The 21,683-nt window shown below is 41.0% G+C and overlaps 1 protein-coding gene across 6 annotated transcripts in view; it reads right to left on the minus strand.

The window, feature by feature from the left end:
- Positions 1-211: 211 nt before the first annotated feature.
- The window catches only part of sgcd (sarcoglycan, delta (dystrophin-associated glycoprotein)), a 423,553-nt gene continuing 402,081 nt past the window's right edge, over positions 212-21,683 (minus strand). For all 6 annotated transcript variants that reach the window (XM_063485458.1, XM_063485453.1, XM_063485457.1 and 3 more), the window contains 2 exons: positions 14,164-14,287; positions 212-5,586 (listed from right to left, as the gene is read on the minus strand). In XM_063485458.1, coding sequence (XP_063341528.1) covers positions 5,401-5,586; positions 14,164-14,287 — 310 coding nt within the window. In that variant the 3' untranslated portion in view covers positions 212-5,400. The remainder of the gene's footprint in view (positions 5,587-14,163; positions 14,288-21,683) is intronic.

Here is a 21,683-nt window from a genome sequence, read left to right on the forward strand (position 1 = left end):
AGTTAGCTACTAGTACACTGGCAAAAGTCAATGCTCATTGTTATCAAGACTATTATTAAAAATTATATTATACTGAAATATGAACATGTGTTGCTAGTGAAGGAAATTAGCCAGGACTTTGTCTTTGTTTTAGGATTTGTAATTCAGCTTGTGGAGTTGCTTGCGTGTCAGGGAGGATCCAATGACCACTGCATTGATTTAAACAACGCCTTTTTATTTTGGCATCTTTGAAAACTACTCCATGAACGGCAGTTTCAGATTCAAAATGAAGAAAAATATAAATACTCAGGATGGATGTTAACCTCAGTGTGTAGCCAGAGACAGAAGTACAGAGCGCTCGGCGTAAACACAGGGCTGGAAGAACTGCTTCCAGAGCAACACCGCCCGGTCAATCACAGAGATCGATCAGCAGCAGCCCGCTGGATGAGATGAGCGATGGCTAATGAGTAATTATTTACTTTGTTAAGTCCTTTTACTGTGAGTTAATAACACCAGCTGCTGTTCCTTTCTTTTTCTTTTTGGGTATGCCCGATCAAAACACTTCTCCTCAGCCCTGTGCGACATCCCGGGCTCTGCTTTCTGTTTCTTTATACTTCTCTGAGCGTCGTTCAGCACGTTCTGTGGAGCAGAAGAACCAAAACAAAATAAAAGCTCACTCGTAGTTGCACAGATTTACACACGGCACACTTTGAGAGAATGCAAAGACCTCGGGCCCAACAGAACGACAACAACAACAACAACGGCAACAAAACCAAATGAAAGGCAGGTCTGTGTGTGAGTGGAACATCTGAGCTCAGCAGGAGAGACGGGCGTAGGAAGGAGAAGGCAGAAAAACAAAACCAGCTTGTTCTCCACAGGCGAACATTGTATACGTTTCTGTACATGCTAACTCAGTGGACATCCTCTAACACTGTTATTTTTTTTTGCCCTTTTGGTATAAAAACACATACTGATGTACAATATAAAAAGAGATTTTCCTTTTTGTAAAAGAGCAGTGTTTCTCTTCTGTCAGTGTGAATCATCTAATGCTGCACCGACAAGGTTACATTATTTACATATACAACCGTATAAAAAAGAAGAATTCCTCCTGTGTACATGTAGTCAAAAAACAAATACATCAGTTAGGTTCAATTTTAGTGGTGAAATATTTGTGAAGGTCCTTTAATATACAGCGACCGAGAAGCTGGAGACAGCAGGAAGGTTGGTACACCCGACTCTGGAAAAGGATGTGACACACACAACAACTGAGACATGAATAAAATAAATGCTGCGCACTACTGTGACTGCGTTTAATAGGAAATGTCGAGTTCCTTTTCGGTGCATCGATGAAAGATCTTCACAACTTTGCACTTCCAGTTATTGCATCTTAAAATGTTCTTTAAGATGTAAAATGCCTCGATTTCTGCCACATTTACACATCACAGGTGAGCGATGTTTTCATACCACCGGCTGGCTGCCCGACCCAAACGGAAACAGAAACCGAGGGGGAACTAAACGCATCGTCAGTGAATGCTTTTGCTGATGTATTACTACAGCCTTGCAGATATGGTAATTAGGCAACCTTCCATACTTGCTGCCACAGATTTAATTCTGCAGCCAGACATGAATATTGATACTGCACAATTCTGCAAGACTTGGTGGAAAACACTTTTTATGTTAAATTGAAGATATTCTAGATAGCTTTCGACAATATCTGTGCAGTATCGTAGGATGGTTTTGGGAATTTCCTTCTGATCTCAAAACACTACATTGAACTCACAGTGTCCAGACACAAAGACCGAGTGATACACACGAGATGTCCTTTGGTGCCAGCGGCAAAAGTGAGCCTGGTCTAACCCACAGACAATATGAAAGATTGGCACACCAACTGGATCTGAAAAGCAAAGTCACCCCAGAAATGCCTGAAACCTGCATTGCTTTTAATGGCCACCAGGGGGCGATACTTCTAGAATGGAAACAACAAGATGGTGATGGTGAAAACATTCAAATTAAAGCTTCACAGACTTCACTAACCACTGGGCAGTCATGAAGGTTCAATTCACCTTTCATACTGTTTATAGTCTTCATTTTGATGCCAACCATAAAAATTAAAAACAAATTTAGATTCTGGTTCATCATCGCCTCCACGATCGCCCCCTGAAAATCCGCGTGAGCATTTGGATGGATGACATTTGACGACCTCTCCTGTAGCTTTAATGATGAGTTTTGACAACCATTAGAATAGATCCAAGCTACTCTTCCCAAGGGTAGCTGCTAAACCAAACACCCCCTTGTGTATTTCTCTTGGATGCCAGCACTTGTGACAAAATGGCAGTACGTGACTGGATATTTTTGAGCTAGTGGAAATAAAAGACACCAGCAAATTAAACTCCACAGGATCATGTTACGCATTTTAACCTCAGATTTTGATCATGTAAAGCAACACGAACTTAGTGATACATGAAAAAAACAAAGCCGGCACTTCCTTTTGCAGAGTCAGGTGTTGACAGCAGGGGGCGCTACAGTCAGATATGGAACAAAGGTCTTTGCATTCGCACACAGGGAAAGATTTGTGATGAAACACAACTGAAATCAGAGATCATAATACTCACTGATGCCAAAGAAAGTCTGGGTGATGTGCTTTTTCTTGCCACAAGTGCATCGACGTAAGGCACAGGCACAGTTCCCCTCTTTCAACAGAGTGGCTCGCTTTAGTTTTTTTGTGTATTTTTTAAAATCTTTTTTTGTCCTTTTTAAAAAAATGTCCCAGTGCAAGAAACAAGTAGGGTGACCACCGACGAGGTTTGAGCAGCTCACGTTGGATGTTTGTGTTTTTCTATGCGAGGTTTGGAAATATCAAAGCTGTTGCTGTTTTTCGTCATTTTCTTCAGTGTTAGGACGACAGGAGGGAAGCTGATGCTCTCTTTTCAGGGGTCAGAATTTATGCAGGCAACAACAACAGCATACAATCAATACATGAGATTAAATAAAATATCCACAGAATTCAAAGTTAACACAGTTTGCTTTAAATGTTTAAAGAATTCAAACAGATCAATGCTTCAGCCTCTGCTGCCTTGTTCATGTCATATCACGAGGAATACAAGAGTTAAGATTAAAAGATTAGGCCGACAAAGTGAGTCTAGACTGGAGATCTGAACCAGAGACCTTCTAACACAATCTAAAACTCCAACTCTCTGGACGTTAATGGGGCACGTTCAAGTGATCGTCCGGAGTGAAATGGGACCTGTGGCAGAGAACAGGAATAAAAACATCAGAATTCCAACTTTAGAGAACAAAAGTTGGAATTTTGATCATTTTTCTTCTGACAATTTTAAATTTGCTTTACCTTATAACACAAAGCGCTTTTAGGTGACTCTTATTGTGGTTTGGTGCTATATAAATAAAATGGAATTAGTTAGCCGTTAGCCACCTCCAACCACCACACCCATGTGGAAAACATGAATGTTCCTGTTGTGGTTTTATTATGCTTTGAATTTTAAGGGAACGATTTCCGTGAGAAAAACTTAACCACGGGATCAGCGTGCTATGGCTTTACCGTCCAGGATCACCTCGTACAAGCATGAGGCCACCACACTAACATGTTCTTCCACTTGAAACATCGCTCTTTGACATATTTTATGATGTCCAGATGCACAATTATTTTAACTGCTTAGCTCCATTCCCTTCAACTGAAACACCCCTAATTTCTCTTTTTTGGCTCACTTAGATTGACTCTGATTTTACGCAGACACTGACGGAGACTAGTGATTAGTAGATGTAGTGCTGTAGAAACCTGGCTTTGTGTGCTTAATGTTACACACTGGGATTAAAGTCTGCATGCTTGTTTTGTAACTACACTGACAGTTGATGGTTGCTGGACTGCAGGTGACCATATTGTGGCATACTTTCTAGACTCGCTGTCAAGGTAAAGTTATCAACATTGAAGAGAAAATAACCTAAGGGTCCCGAGAAAAACTCAGAATTCTGAGATAATAAACGGGATGTGAAGGAATCCTTTCTCAAACCGTTGAAGGAAAAAACTTTAGATATTTAATAAAAATTCTGCAAATTCAAAGAATATGAAAAGATTTGCTTTAGAAGAAAACTAACATTGTCTTTAGACGTGAATTTACAAACTGAGCACTTTGCAGAACATGCAGTTTGTTTCTTTGAAGCCAAATATTTTTTGGAAAGAAGTGAACAGAAGCCCAGCTGAGTAAAGGCAATATGATATGAACATGGCTTCACAGTCTGATAAGCATAGCAACTTGCACACGGTCTTACTGTCACAATTTAGCATCAACATATCCCCACAAAATCAAACAAACTCATAAAGGAACTGTGACAGAGGCACGCTGTAATTGCTGTTTGCTTAAAATTGAACTTAAAATGAACGCAAAGACTTTCAAAACTCTTTATGTCCCAATTGAACTCTAGGAACAGTCGCCATCAGTAGTTCTCAAACTTTCTTTCAGAGGCTGAAAAATGTTAGGACCCCACAGTTTTTGGATGCATATACGTGTATTTGTTTTATATCAAACATCAAAAATAAAACGAGGATCCAAGTGGAATCTTTGTGAAACAAAGGTCTTTCCAGTCCGTCCATCCCTTCAAAAATCATTTCTCTAAATTAGCGCCCACCCTCTAGTTTGAGAACCACTGGTGTGCAGTTTAAAACCTCAACTGAAGCAAGCTACAGGGAAGGAAAGAGAAGATGGAGGCAGAGGAAAAAAGGAGGGTGATCACCCTAGTGATTCTCGTACTGAAATGCTCTTGACAGAGAAAGGGAACACGTCAGCGTCTCTTTCAGTAACTCTCTGGAGATCTTCCTTTTAGTTTCTACCAGGAGGCTTCTACAAGCAAACAATATGTGTGTGTGTGTGTGTGTGTGTACCATGTTCACGTGTTAAAATATGTGTGGTGTGATTACAGATCTCTGCGTATGACTGTTAGGATCACACAGATATATTACAAATACTGGCCTTTTGTTAAATAGAGTCAGTTTATTCCCAATGTGACGGCGACCTCAGCTGTATTAAAAAACTTTTTCTTTGTTTCTTCTTGTTCATGTAATGATCTCTATGTGTGAAGAGCTTAGCGGAGACTTTTAGGTTCTCATGATGATCGACTTCAACTCAGGAAATTAAGGGGAAGAAAAAGGTTGCATTAAACTGGAACATGTCAGGAGCTTAAAACATATCAGTTGGGCCTAAACATCAGTCTGTGATTGTAAAGTGTTTCCATCAGTGTGTCTGTGTAAGTACAGTATCTATGATTGTTTGTCCATCAGCTCTGGCAGTCTTTGTATTTCTGTACGTGTTAGCTGTGAATCAGTCCTAAAGGCAGGCGATATGTGTACATCTGTCTGTTCAGCCCGTCTCTCTTTCAGGATGCGTTTGTTTATTTTTGAACGTATGAGTCCTAGAGGCAGACGTTGTTGCTGATCTGGCAGGTGGATCCGGTGCCAGCCTGGGACAGGAAGAGCCTCCCGTTGGGGCAAACGCAAACCTCGTAGACAGTCTGCCTGGTCCCAGAGGACGAGGAGCTGGTGGAGGCCTTCCCCTCCGGCAGCTGCAACAGCCGAATCCTCTGAGCATCCAGCGAGATCTGCCGTAGAGGGAGAAGAGCAAACTGGTGAGATTAGGGAAAGTAAAGAAGAGAAATGATATGGGTAGAGATGTAGAAACAAAGCATGAAAAGCAGATGGTTGAAAAGTCTGGAAAAGACTGCTGCAAAAACTAGTTTGCTTGCATCCACATGTTGAGGTACATAGTGCTGAAATTTGAAATTATAGGTTAGTGAGGTGGCAGAGTTCAGCTCAGCACAGTCCCCATCACAGCGAGAAGGTTCTGGATTTTGGAGTTTGGACTTTTGAAGCCCAGAGAGAAATCATGCAGGCACATGGAGAACATGCAGAAACGTGCATGTCAGAATAACCGGTTATTCTAAATCAGTCAGCTGTGATAGTCGGCAGCAGGCTCTGTATGTTAGACCTGCGATAGATGTCACAGCTGGTATAGTTTCAACACCCCCCCAAACTACCTTCACTTAGATAAGTGGTTAAGAAGAGTTAGCTAACCCAGTTAGCTGAATTAGCTTTGTTTTTGTGTTTGTGAAAGATCACAACTGTTTTTATGAATGTAAAACATAATAAATAAAAAGCAAGTTGACTAAATGCTGCCCTGGTAAACGAGGTATTAATATTTTATTAAGACAATGCAGTTAACTGTTGGTTCTGAGATGTCACACAGTCACCCACCACTCGTTGAAGCTAGCTGTGACTGAAAGTTGTAAAACAGCAATGGGAATGCAAGCCTTGCTAACCAGGACTGTTCTGTAGAGCTAAATAAAGAATGGCTGTATCGTGGTTGTGTCGGGAAACTCCAAGCGTACGTACATACTCGTGAGCAAAGAAGGCTACTTCTGCTAGCACAGCTAATGTTAGCTGCATTAAGTAAACATGCTATTCGTGGGGAGAAATTGTCCATTTCATTATGCTCAGACTATTTTCTGAGTGTTTTCTTACTTTTAGATGAGTCAATATTCTGATTTCTTCCTCCCGCTTAATCAAATATTAATCAGTTGCCAGGAGCATCCACACTAAACACTTAGAGATAAGAGTTGTCTCAGAGAGAAGTCGGCGGGGGTGGAGGTTCAGCTGCCTTTCTGCTTTGCACTTAATTTGGCTGACTTTTTATTTTCATTTTCTCTTGATTGTTAGATGTAGGCACTACAGACTGTGTTTGCGTTTAAGAAACAGGTTTTTGGGGTTAAAACGGGTCACAGCAGTAACCCTGCTCCTTGGTAAATGATGACTCAGGAGTGACAGACTAACCTGATGCGTCAGTGCAGTGACACCTTATTCAATTTAGATTCAATTCACTTTTATTTACACAGCGCCAAATTCCACAGTTATCACCTCAAGGTGCTTTATATTGTAAAGTAAAGACTCTACAACGACACAGAGAAAACCCCAACAATCAAACAACCCCTCTGAGTAAGCACTTGGTGACAGTGGGAAGGAAAAACTCCCTTTTAACAGGAAGAAACAGAACCAGGCTCAGGGAAATACGGACCTCTGCTGTGACTTGTTGTGGGTTAGAGAAGGAAGAATTCTGACACTAATTTCCACCCCAGAGTTCCTGGGATTTAATTCCTGCTTGTTTTCTTAATTTTCATTTTCATGTTAATGGTACTTTGCATTTTCACTGCTTTAGTTGCTGGTTTTCATTTTAACCTGAATAATCTTCTACATATTTTATGGACTCAACTCATCATAGTTTATCATCTTTACTGTCTGAAACAGAAAATGTCTCCCGTGTAAAGGGAGAAAGAAACCAGATAATTGATCCTATAAATTAAAAAGTTGCACTGATGCAAAATCATTAACATAATTTGCATAATGTTATGAACAGAATCAAATTGCTAAGATTTTCTTACTTGTATGATTGAGGATGGATGAGTGAAAAATAGGTGTTAATCTTATACATATACGTTGTTGGTATATACCTATACCAACAACAAGAACCTTTGTGATTATCTGACCTGCAGACACGCAGAACTGTTTTCTAAACCTCTTAAACTCTGTTTCCAGCTTTTCTCAGCTTTGACAAATTTACTTTTACTCTTCATCTTTATCTTTTCTCCTCCTTCAGGGATTAAAACCGATGACATTTTGGTAAAAGGCATTCCTCTGCAGTATCCTGTAGGACAACACCGCCTCAATCTAGAGAGATTTCTCCACAGATGATGCCAGGCAGGAGCGTTCTCAGTGACTTTCATCATAGATATGACTCTACTGTGCAGCGAAGCTGTCAACTTGAAATCCAACACATGACCTTTACAATTCATTCCACTCATGTCCACTGAAAGGGCTGGAAAACACTGGGAAATGTGGGAGGAAAAATCTCAAGTCAGAAAAACCGGATAGATGCTGCAGTTGAGTATCCAGGTCACTTAACATTCTATGCAACCAACGAAGGGGAAAGCTAAGGTGTCAGGAGTTTCAGACACTATTTATGTGAGTCCAATCCTGTGAGTCAGAAGTCCTGAGAAGGAAAATAAAAGCCAAGGAGAACGAGTGAATGATTTACTTTGAGGGCAGCTAAGAGTGACAAGAGAAGAAGAGTGATTCAGTTTAGCTGAGGACTAGCTGAGTTCAGGAGAGAAGAGAAAAGATGACTTCTTGGTGGCCAAATGTAGTTGTGATTAACATGCTGCACATAGCAAATACAGTACAGCGTTGTAGTCTTATACCACCCATCAGTTCTTTGTATTTTGCTAGGAAAATTGGAAATGGTGCAGAGATTTATTAAAACCTGCAAAGATACATCGAAATACAGCATATAAGGCCAAACACAGCATTTGTACAATATTTGGACTGACCACCTTAATTCCTCAGCACAGCCTGAGCTCTTTGGGGAAGCCCTCTGAAATTTAGTCTTCAGGAATAGTTCTCCAGTCTTCATGAAGCGTATTGAAAGCTTTTCTTTGGATATTGGCTGCCTTTTGCTCTCTTCTGTCAAGATGATCTTGGACCTCTGTCAGATTTTCATACCTCATCCTTTTCTCCCTGTTTCCCTTCCTTAAGATTGGCTTCTTGGTCTATTCTAAAGGAAGCCACTTCCATTTGATGAAGCTTTGAAAAAATTGTAGATGGCTCAACTGAAGGACCGGATACATCCTGTGTCAGGTCCTTTTTTAAGGAAATCACTTTCAGATTCTGCTTGTCTGCTGTAAATAGTTATTAGACTTCTTCTGTTCTCCACTTGTCCAGTTTCCTCAATTTTTTAAGGACACACTACATATCTCGGCATGGTGTGCAATGTTTGTGACTAATAGCTCCTTGGGAATCACGTTGTTGTTGCAAAAATATCAACTAAAGAAATGGGAAAAATGTGTTTAGCAACAGACTGCTAGTACAAAGTTCTTGAAGATATTGAAGAATTCAACAAACATCAACACACAACAAAAGAAAATTCCTCAGTACATGGTCAGGTACAAGGACTGGGCTGAAGGAAATGACTGAAAAAGCAGCAAATGGTAAAATAAAACATTTGAAAGACCTTCAGAAAGCCTGGAGAACTACTGAACAAGAGCATTAAAAAACCCCCGTCTGGCTCCTTGGCCATTAGGTCCATCTAGGAGGTTTGAAATTTGGGAAACTAAAAACTGTGCACTTATTAGGAAAGGAGACCACACTGTGCTTTGGACCAATCAAACCTGAAGGTAAAACTAACTAGAAGTTGTTTAACTGGTTGCTTATGATCATATTTCTCCTCAGCACTTAGACTTCATCTGCAAATTATCTGTAAACTAAATTGCCCTCTACAGCAGGTGTTTTGTTTGAGGAGGCCCCAAATCCAGATGAACAGGGTTTTATTTTGGGATATTTTCAAGTATTTTGTTGGCAGAGAGTCCCAAACAGGGTAAATAAAAAGCAAAAAAGCCCTCTACAAGTTTACCGTCGGCTCATTCAAAAGTTATTCCTCTCGTCTCCTGAGCAATAAAAGGAGAGCAAAACCTAAGAAAAGTTGTTCTGCAAGCCGCTCCATAAACACATTAACCCATAACTCATTTTACTCCCCTCACTGATTGGAACAAACCATCTCTCTCGGTCTGCACAGTCACAAACCACCGCTGCATGAATCCCCTCCTCCCTCCATCCCCCCGTCCTCCCGGGGCTCGTATGAGGCTGGTGTTGCACCGGCTGCGGACAGGAGGAGCTCTCCAGCCATAAAAAGGTAAAGGAGCCATTACGGTGCACCTCGGGGAGGCATCGCCATCAAATGACCTGGAACACTTTTAAAGCAGAGTCTCAGCTGACTTCCTCAGACAGCTGCTGTTGAACAAATCTTTCACCACGAGGGGCAGACGGTGTGAGACACTCCAGAACCTGTGTGTAAATGTGTGTGTGGGCGGCGGGATGAAATTCGTGTGTCTGTGTGCTTGTGATGGGCAACAGTACAAACAGGTTGGGCAGGTAAAGGTGAGGTGAGGTCAAGGTATCAGTTCGGTTTTATTTCATGTCTCCAGAGAAGGTTTTCTGTTGCTTCCTGCAGCTTGGAGGGAAAAGACTCCCGTAGGAATGCAAATGTTCTCTGCATGAGCTATATTATCACTTACCCTTTTTCCCCGATGCTGACTTCTGTGGCTTTTTTAGCCCTCAACACACCGCATATTACTTCCATTTAGCAGGGTGGAACAACCACCCTGCACATGGTGATAGGTACCTGCTGTTAGGAGGAAGACATCACCTAATGGCTAAGCTAATATTTCTTTAATGGTTGTTATCAGTCCTGTATAATGCATACATCTGCAGAACGATGCCACCCAGTTTTTATTATCTTTGTCTGATGTGCATATTTGTGAAGATATGATGGTAAATCCATCCAAGTGAGCCATGCACTATATGGGCAAAAACATTGGGCCACATCTACACTAGCTTTTCCAAAAGCCATGCCCCTACTGCAGCAGTAACAGCTTCCACTCTTCTGGGAAGAATTTCTACAAGATTTTGAAGCGTGCCTGTGGGGATTTTTGTCAGTTCATCCAGAAAAGCTTTTGTGAGGTCAGGCACTGGATGTTGTATGTGGAGCCCAGGCTTGCCATTTCCATTGTAGTTCATCCCAAAGGTGGTTGATGGGTTTGAAGTCAGGGCTCTACACGTTTTTACACACCAAAATCATCCAGCCATGCTTTTATGGACCTTGCTGTGGCATCCTATTACAGTACCATGCACAAATTCATTGAGCGCTTTACAACAAGACATTCTTTGGGAAATGTTTGCAAAGGCAGACTGCATGGCTAGGCGCGATTTTATACACCCATGTCAATGGAACTGGGAAGTGAAAAAATATGGCCTAAAACCTTTGTCCACGTATCTCATGGTGGTAAAGAGAGAATCCTGGTTCCACAAATTAACACTTTTAGGATGGGCTAAGGCCGACATTTACTCATGTGTAATAAATTACTTTTTGGAGCAACGACACCAACACTGTTAACAAACATCCACATTTGTTGAGTTCATAGATTCAACAAGGTAACATTTCTTTTTGTAAATGTATGTACAGTTATGGTTACAGACTCTTGTGCATCCTAATTTAGCTTTTAGTTTGTTTCTCGGTATTCTGTCAGAGAGAAAACAGCTTCCGAGGCTCTAGAGATGAAAATGTTTAAATGCATCTCCGCTGGCTTCACAACAGTTTGTGCTTGTGTGTGATGACTTTCTTGTTTAACTGCCAGTGTCTTCCTTGTCCGTCTCAGACAGACTGCGTGGCCTTTCTTGCTAACTGGTGCTGGCTGTGATGTAAATCTGCACTGGTCTGTCTCACCTTGGTGGATAACCAACAGTGAGGCTAACAGAAAGTCAATTAAGGTTGAACTATGACAGCACCGGTGTTCAGCTCGCACTTGATGCAGCGTCCTTGTAATTAAACATGCCAGCAGCTACACGTGTGAAGTGCGGCCTGTCCAGACGGCTGTAACAAGGACGCCTTAAGTCAATGCGCATGTGCGCTCGGGAATTACGGGTTGTTCTTTGCGTGCTTTCAAAAATGCTTCGAGAAGAGTGTGCACGACTCTATTTCATTATCTGCCTGTGTGGTCTGTGGGTGTCTAATAGCCAAAACCTTTCTGTAATTGCAGTGGCGGCGCCTGAGGAGAGAGGGGGAGCGTGAATGTGTGTTAGACAGAGGTTTGACAAATGGACATTTGCAACCCTAATGGAGTGTGAGAACGCGATTCTAATTATATGCACTGCCCACCGTTAGTCCAACAGCCTCATTTCTGACCACACATCCATGAAATCTGTGAGAAGACGCGGCAGCAGCATGGCCGCTGCGGTTGCATTTAATTGGACTAAACTGGATTCAAGGGCACCTTCCTGAGACCGCCTCCCGCCCTCCCTCCCTCTCTGTGTCCATCTCATATCAGCAGTCTGTCTTAATGTACGAAACTGTTTTTGTGGGAAACTTTTAAACACTTTCTTCTTCCTAATCCTCCTCCGCTGATTTTAGCAGATTTGACATGACACGACTGGTGCAACCTAAGGAGGGAAATCCTTTTATCAGCGCAGCCGGCCGTGATGAATGTGAAGACTGATGTGTGTAACGAATCAGGGGATGGTTGGGGGAATTTAGGAGCAGGAAGGAAGAAGATGAAAGAAGGAAGGAAGCAGCATGAGTGGATGAACGAATTTGGAGGGTGGGGGTGGGGGGTAAACAAGCAAAGTTTACAACAAAAAGAGGGCAGAGAAAGGAGGAGGGATGGACGGAAAACTGGAAAGATGGATGGAAATGGAAGCTAGTAGCACATAGAAGACACCGTGGGGAAGTAATTAGTAAAAGGAGGATGAGAGAGTATAAAACAACACCAATCATCTTATGTTCTCTTTTTTCCGCGAGGCTCTTACAGATCCTGGTGCACGGCCAGCATGTGGGAAATTGCCACCAGCCATTATGAGAACGCCGGCCCATGTTGGCGAAGGAAGCCAGCTATTGTTTGGATCGTTGTTTGCTAAAAATAAGTTTGGACAGGAGAAAATGCTGAATTGAGATGGATCCCCATCAGCCAGCATGGCCGCAGGACAAGAAAAGTTAATTTGTTAACTTGTTGTCGGTGCGCAGAGTGAAAGCTTTGTGCAAAAACCACTTTCAGAGTAACAGGACTCAAAGACAGGAAGAAGTTTTTACCTCAAACCACTCATTGTGTGCTTGATGGCGAACAGTGCAGGCACAGATTTTTAAAAGAGAGGAAGTTAGCCTATTTGCCCTTGTGTATCCATGTGAATCTATGTAGCGCTATAATGTAGCCAGCACAAGTTGCCAGCATTCATACTGTGCAAGCAGAGTCAACGGCAATGTGACGCTAATGCAGTCAGCCCCACCCACGTGCATGTTAATCAGAAGGGGCAGCCAATCAGCAGAAAGCTGGCTATAAATGAAAGGAGGTTTTGATCTGAGGAGAGCACATGTATGAATACATTTATTGTATTATCTTGAATTGTAAATAATGCAACTCTACCAGCATCTAAGAGGGTAACATGGACCTGAAAATGAATATAATAGATTTTTTTCTACTAATTTATAGATTTACCCTCATTTTTTGCATAAAATGAGGCAGTCCTTAAAAAGAGACGCCGTGTTTCAGATCGACGATGACCTGAAGGCTCAGTATAAGAAAATAAAGAATATTTATTATTCGCTGGGATTTTTTTAGCTAATTGAAACTGTGTTGGAATACATTCATACATACAGTCACAGTCACATACAGTCACTTCTGCTGGCACCATTTCAATGATGTTAGTATGGGAAGCTTCAAACTAGCCTGCTGGCCCTGTTTGGTGGAGTTTGTTAAAGTCGATTAGGAATGAATGAACAAAACTCCAAATGAGACAAATAACACTCATTAAAAAAATGTCATTTTCATAACTAAGAGAGTGATGAGCAGAACGAGAGAAATCTTAACAGTGATTAATCAATTATTCTTTTAATCGCTGAAAGCTACTAAAGAAAAAAAATACAAATGAATAAAAAGATGAAAATGCTTCTTCTCACAGCAATATTTCAGCCTCAGGAACAAAACTATTCTTAAGTTTGGTGGTACAGCAGCAGATACTTGTGTTTATCTGCCAGATGGCAGCGTGGTAAACAGGCTGTGGATGGAGTGGGTGTCGTCTTAATATATCTTTCGGAATTTAATAAAAATAGAAAAATAGCAGCCTAGTTTCATTCCTAGGAATCTTGAAAATAGAGGACAATGCAAATAGATGCAGTTGGTGGTTGAAAAGTTTTTTTCTCATCTTTGTGAAGAAAAAACACAAAAATTCCACTTTTAGTGGTTTGTTGGTTTTTAAAAAATGCTGAGATCCTTTCTGATTCAAAGGCACTTTTCAGAAAAAATATATTATATTGTACATTACATTGCACTTACACACAAACATTCTGCAGAAATCAAGCTAGAAGTGGATCCATAAATTGCAACAGATAGTTTAGGTAAAATGTTTAAATGTGGTTTAACAGGGTCTGAACTCCTGACTCTTTGGCTTTCTTGACTCGTCAGACTTATTCTTACCTCAAGACCCCAGTGTGGTGAGATCTCATGCCAAAATGCAGAAAATAACATCCCAGTTGTATTAAACCCAACATAACCCCACAAACTCCTGCTTTGGTGGACACACAGTACCTCTCCGTCTTTGGACTCCAGTCGCAGCTCGCTCCTGCAGATGGCCTGGATGTCTCCGGCCTCAGCCAGGATCTGGATTCCCTTAGGGGCCTCCATCAGCAGAGAGCGGGTAGGAGACTCCAGCCTGGAAACATACAGAGGCAGAAGCTTACAAATGGCAGGTACAACGTTCAGGGTGAGGGGCTGAAGTGAACTCTAACAGGGTAAGGAATAGCACCGATTCATGTATGATGGGTGGTAAATAGTTTACATGATACATATGCCACAGAAGCCGTGAAGGTTTACATGGAAACCAAGCACCAAGTTAACAGATGTATCAGAAAAGAAAGGGTCAATTCAGCAGTTGTATAAATACACCCACAGCCAGTGTTCATCAGTATCAGACTAAAAGTGGAAACGTTTTAAAAACTTGATTTACGTCAAACTAACATATTTATGTAAGGGAATCTGCTCATTAGACTACTGCATTACACAGAGACATTTACAGCATTACTTTTACCAGTAAATATTTGTTTCTATGAATAAACAGTTGTATAGAATTATGTGAAGGCCATTCTGGGTACGTAAACCATCTGTTCAGCTAACAGAAAAACCAAATGAATGTATTATCCACTTCTATTTGTGAATGACACTAAATTTCTTGAATGCACTAAGAGGTTCCAGACCTCTGAATCGCTGCTAACATGTCTTCAATTCCTTCAATGATCTTAATTTATACCAACATTTGTTTTATACCTAATTCACCAAGACGTCAAGAATTTGTAGTTAGAATAAGCCACAGGTTTCAAGATGTCCAGAAAAGTTATAAATTGGGAAAAAAAAGTTGAAAGTGGATGTAAAGTACTGTGCTAACTCTATTTTGCTTCCAAGTGTTGAGTGAGCAACAGTGGTCAAGCCAAATATTGACTTTCAAGCTTGTTAGAATTGTACAAGCTCTGTTTTTGCCTTTTATCCTCTATTTCCATCTATGTTTGCACACGTTTCAGTAAGTCACTGCACCTGTTTCATGTTTTTCTAGTTAAATGTTTAAAACATGAAGGCTAAATCAAGACTTTTGCGCACAGCACTGTATTACCCATTTTTATATATGTCTTTGCGGTTCCTCCACAGTGACCTGAACTTACGTGTAATGAAAAAACAAAAACAGTCATCTGAAGAATTGAAGGAAAAACGTGAGAACAGCCACTTTGAAACCAGTGCTGTGAATGGAGTACAAAGTAAGTGGATCTGACACTCGAACACTACGGCCCCTCTGCATGCTGTGGCTGTTCAAAATTTCTGCATGAGGATTAAAAAAAAAAAATCAGCCCACTCGGCTTCACATCTTGACAAAACCACTCAGAGCCAGAAGCCGATCTCTACAGGAAGCTGCAGAGATGTCAGAACGCCTCACGACAGTCAAACCTAAACAGGAGCGCTCTGTACACTTCCTGTCTTCCTGTCACCACGCTGGTTGTGGATAAAATACGTGATGTTTTTTTTCCACATGGAAGGTTTTAGCTGATACCACAACGAGAGAATGCGAGGTTTTCTTCTGAATGAAGGGTAGCTAACGAATACTTGGATTCTTTGCAGTCAGCAACTGCCTGAAGTCTACAAATGACGGACATCGCCAAATGTTGTGTTTCCTCGCTTGATGTTCTCCGTCAGGCTTTGACTGCAGTCACCCACAGTTGTTCCCTGTTTGTGGGTCTCTCTGCATTCTGTTTGGTATTTAATAATGCAAAACCTGCTCTGCTGGACACGAATCAGGTGACAGACATGGCAATCGAAGAATATCCCATTTCTTTGCATTGAGAAACTCTTGGATTGGATCTTTTGACGCAAAAGAATCCAAAACCATGGATCTTTAGCAGTTTGTTTTGGGTCGTTATTTGCTGTGTGCTCATTTTTCCTGAGTCTGAGCAGAGAGAACAGCTCTGTACACATCAGAAGTCATCCTGTTTCTATCAGCAGTTCCACTGGCAGCCACACATACTCATGCCACAAACCAAATCCACCGTAACTAACAGGTGATGCAGTATACTGAGAATGTGAGTGTTTCTCTCCTACTTCATATTTTTCTCATCATCATTCTGATTCACCCTGGTTTCATCTGTCCAAAGATTTTTTCCGGAACAGGTTCTTTTACATGTTTTCTTTGGAAAGTGTCATCTGTCCTTAAAACCAGTGGTTTTGTACTGTGTTGTAAATCTTCTGTGTTCATGAGGGTGTCTCATTTATCCATAACAATGATATGCCCACCTCTTTGAGTGTTCTTAACTTGTTATTGAGTTTAGCTGCCGTCTTTGGTCTTTCAGGCCTTTTGGTGTTGCTGGAGAGTTTATTATAAGAAGCTGCAACAACCAACTTAGGTTGGTTGTTGGGGGACAACCTGTTTCCAAACAATTGTGGTCCAAATCAGGCTGGTAACGGATGAAAAAATTAATTTATTATCTATAAATGTACACAGACTGCCAACACAACCCAGCTATCTCGAGTCAGTCTGTGCCGATGAGCACAACTCAACTGCAACACAGCTCTTGGGAACAGGGGCTCGTTTCAACAGGTAACATCTAGTTGTGTTGTGGTATTCCTGTATAAATGCGAGAATCCAGCATGCCTATGTATAACTCTTCAGGTAAATCACTATCCTGCAGCAACTAAATGTCCGAATATTGTATATTGAATATGATTCAGACAGGAACAGAATTGCAAATTTTGCAAAGTTATCATAAACAGATTGCATGTAATTACCAAACTGACCTCATTCAATTGCAAACCGATGAGAGTGACAGCTGTTTGGCTCCGCCTTTTTACTGCTTTATTATCATATGAAGACAGCAGCCGACGGAGTGGTCACAGATCCAAAGGAACCATTTTAGTGCTGCTGTCTCCAACCACTGTTTCCCCCGTGTGGCCGTAGCATTAGCCTCTGTGCACTCAGTGTGTTAATCTGAAGCATGTTTTCACTCTATTTCTTCAGCTGAGACTCTGTTTCCAAATCTTTTTCCATGCATTTAAAACCCAGATAAACATGATGTGTTGACTGGTTTATTTATTACAGCAGGGATTCTCGTTTATAAAGGAGAAAGGTAAGACAGAAACTACTCGGAGATGGTGTTGCTGAAGAGTTTTTTGGCGGTGATGGTGGAGTAAGAAACAAACTCATAAATCAAAGCTTCTATATGACTTGCAAAGTGTGATTAATCACTGGCTCTGTGCATATTTTTAGTCTACTGTAAATTACCCTCTAAAGTTTCTTTTAACTGTATTTTAAAGCTAAGATTATAACGAACTCCTCCACTCTTTAAATAAACAGACTTCCAGTTCAAGACTGTGTATCTGCTTGAACACTCCCCTTTAAGTTTAAAATGCACAAATGATTACAGGAATACTTATGTGAAAGGTGTAGAAACATCAATTGCAGTGAGGAAGTATTACCCAGCTCTGCAGTTCAGCTAAGTACTACTAAACATTCACCTGAGCAAAAAACTGCAAAGTAAATTAAAAGTGTGCACACCTGTATTTTCACATTTTTCCTTCCTGTCAAACATGATGAGAAAAGCTAGAAATAAGAAGAAAGTTTTAAAAAATACACTATAAATTTCTGAAAATCCATATAACAGAACTCTGAAACTGTTTATATGCAATATATAAGAAATCTATATGAGAAAAATCACAACAGGGAGTGAAGTCATGCAAGTTGCATCAGTGAGAGTAACAGAGATTACAGAAGAAGCACAAGAATAAGATGGTAGATGAACCCATGTGTGCTAACGTAACCTCTAGCAGGGTGCTGGTGTCATCCCTCGAGTTTGCTCCTGGCGTCATTAATGAACAAATTCACCTGGGTGGTGACCTGCGTTCCCCCGAGAACACAGAACACTGAGGCGCTGTACTACAGTTGCACCAATTGGAAATGTTGAAAGAGGCAAGAAAGAAAACCAGCAGCAAAGTTCACTTTAGTTTCAGAGTTCAGCGTCGGGTTATCTGGGAGGAAAAAAATTCCAGGATTTTCTTCATTTCATGACAAAGGTAGCTTAAAGCTCTTCAAATGACAGGACGTCAGTTCAGAGGAGTTTAATATGGAGAGAAAGAATGAGGTTACAGTAACTGAGTCAAAACTTTGACTTTTTTACCTTGAGCGTATGATTGTGTTATTATTCTAAAGTCCTTCTAGAACAGGTTATTCATTCTTGCATTAAAAATAGAAAATCCTACTTGTGCTGATGCCACTTGTTTAAAAAGAAAAGAATAAAGCTTTGTTTTCAGTTACACTTTGATAGTTTGTTGTAGTCTACTTGGTAAATGGACTGACTCTTATGTAGCGCTTTCTACGCTACCTGAGCACCAGAGCACTTTATACAACATACCTCATTCACTCCCATACATACAAACACTTTTTTCTATGCTTAAGTGCTTTCTGTCTAACATCCACACAGACTCACACTCCAATGGATGCACTGGAGAGCAACTCGCCCGAGGATATTTGGCATACTGGGGCAAACGGGGATCAAACCACCAGATTACCTGCTCTACCGAATGAGCTACAGTAACTCCTTGGATACAGTCAGCCAATGAAAAGCAAAAATGGACACTAACACTGGACAGTTGTTGATTGGCATTTTTTTTCAGGGGGCAAGGACATGAAGACCACAATGTTCCTTCTGTGGCATTCGGATGGTGAATTTATCACAAACAACATGAAAGCATAGATCCATCCTGCCTTGTAGTTTCAGGTCAGGGTGGGGGAGTTTTTTTTTTTGGATCCCACCAGCTGAGCCTCTTCAAACACCACAGCGTACCTGAGTATTGTTGGTGACCACGTCTATGCCTTTATAACTCTGTATCACAAAGCTTGGCTATCTAAAATGGTCACGGTACTCATTTGGCCTCCAGAGTCACCAGAACTCAATCACATCTCTGGGATGTCTACATCGTTGATGTGCAGCCGACAAATCTGCAGCACGTGTTGGTAGTGATGCTAGCATGTGATCACTGACCAAAATCTCTGAGGAATATTTCTGGCATCTCATTGCGTTTCACAAAGACTTAAATAAATAAGAAGGGGGTCCAACCTGGAACTAGGAAGGTGTAAGAAATGAAGTTGGTGAGAATATTGGTAATTATTTCCTATTATAATGTCCCTGACATTACCCTTGGTAATAAAGTTATTTGATTAAACTAGGAAGCCATGCCGACATGTTGTTTTTTCATTTAAAATCCCAGCAGTTACTGTATTTGTAACACCAGTGAACTCGAACTAAAGAAACCTCTGTTCCAAAAGCAAATGAGCGAATTACCAAATTGAAACTTCAGCGTCCTTTGCTTTATCCCTTGATCTCTGCCACAAGGGTTAATCCCCACTGCATATTAATTACTGCACATTGAACAGAGGCTGGTAATTAATTAAATACATAGTCGTTAATAACTTGTCATTGTGGCTGATTGACTTGACCGCGTGCTTAGTCTTTATGATAAGCGCACTTATAAAGACGTGCTCTGTAAAGACGGCGAGAATCAGTCTTTCAGTTAACTTCCTTTCTCTGCTACTGAACATTTCTAACGAATCACTCATTACTGTATATCAGCCCTGTGCTCATTTCTATAGTTTTTGCCTGCCGTGATCGATTTGTATTCTCAGCGAGCTGTGTCACTGGAGGGCAAATAAAAACAGATTAGAGACAACACAATTTAAAACTGTTGTATCTGGACATTAAGAGAGCATGGACTAGACTTTAATCTTACACTTTGCAAAACAAGGGAGTAAAAATTGATCCCATAGAGGTGGTTCGGAGAATACTGAAATGCCTCTTCAAGCCAAAGAAAAAAGCCCTGAATGCCGATGACTGAGAACATCCAGCTCCCCATTACTCTCCTGACTTTTCTCGTTGCCTCTCAAATTCAGGGTTTGAGTGCAAGTTTGATGACGGAGTATCATGATGAGTGTTTTCAAACTAAGTAACCCATTTTTTTGGAACCTGACCAACTGTATTTCAGCTCCTTGTCAACTCTGGTAGCACTCAGAACATAAAAGTCAAGTCAGTTGGTGGATGTGGCTAAAAAACCGGAGACGCTGTAGCAACTCATCATTTAGAAGAGAGTCCCACCCTAAAGCATAGCGTGCTTGATCATCTGTTTGACTCTAATGGGGAACATAAATTACAGCATAGCCATTGTATTGCATTCAGTAGGATTTCAAACTAGTGATTGAGGATATAAACTCATCAGCCATGCGTATAATAAAGTTATGTATCAAGAGAGCTCACTCCTGTTTTCTCATGGACTTCTAGGTCACAACGCTATCAGTTGATGACGATGTAATACTCGCATCACTTTGCTTAGAAGTCAGAGAAGCCCCTGCTCCAAAATCAACACCTTCAGGCTTGATTGATATTAGAAAGCATTTAGCTTTCCTGTTGACAGCTTGAGTGTTTTATTCAATTCAATCTTATTTATACAGCACCAAATCACAACAATAGCCACCTCAAGGTGCTTTATGTTGTAAGGTAGACCCTTACATACAGAGAAAAACCCAATAATCATATGACCCCTATGAGCAAGCACTTTGGCGACAGTGGGAAGGAAAAACTCCCTTTTAACAGGAAGAAACCTCCAACCAGGCTCAGGGAGGGGCGGGGCCATCTGCTGCGACCGGTTGGGGTGAGAGAAGGAAGACAGGATAAAGACATGCTGTGGAAGAGAGACAGAGGTTAATAACAAGTATGATTAAGTGCAGAGAGGTCTATTAACACATACTGAGTGAAGAAGAAATACTCAATGCATCATGGGAATCAGCATAACTAAGGGAGGATTCAGGGTCACCTGGTCCAGCCCTAACTATATGCTTTAGCAAAAAGGAAAGTTTGAAGCCTAATCTTAAAAGTAGAGATAGTGTCTGTCTCCTGAATCCAAACTGGAAGCTGTTTCCACAGAAGAGGGGCCTGAAAACTGAAGGCTCTGCCTCCCATTCTACTTTTAAAGTGTATTTATGTAGTTTTACAGTCAGATGGCACAAAAATAGATATTTTGCCACAATGACAAAATGTATTTTTTTAGAATAAAGGTGAGGCTTTCAAACCCAAGAGCATTATACTAGCTGTCAAGCATGGCGGGGGTCGCATCATGCTCTGCAGATGTTTTGCTGCCAGTGGTACTGGTACTGGCACAAAGTGGATTGAATGATGAAGGAGGACGACAATTTCACCTCAAATCAACAGCAGGATGGTTGAAACACAAATGAGTGTTCCAACAGGACAAAGATCCCTAACACATGGACATAAAGCATGCAAACCTCCTAAATCTTAAACTCCTAAAACCTCTAACTCTAATTTGTAGACTACATTTAACAGCTGGGTCCATGCCAGGAAACCACACTGCTACCAGTTCTCCCATGAAGTGAAAGTAGAAAATACAGAACACGTGATGGAGCAAATTCCAACAAAAGGTGCTGATAAAGAAGTATAAAAAGCATAAAATCTAACAAATCACAAGAGGTAGACACAAGGAGGAGGACAGGAATATTTATATACTGATTG

This window comes from Pelmatolapia mariae, linkage group LG10_11 (genome assembly GCF_036321145.2).
Source record: "Pelmatolapia mariae isolate MD_Pm_ZW linkage group LG10_11, Pm_UMD_F_2, whole genome shotgun sequence".
NCBI classification, from domain to species: domain Eukaryota; kingdom Metazoa; phylum Chordata; class Actinopteri; order Cichliformes; family Cichlidae; genus Pelmatolapia; species Pelmatolapia mariae.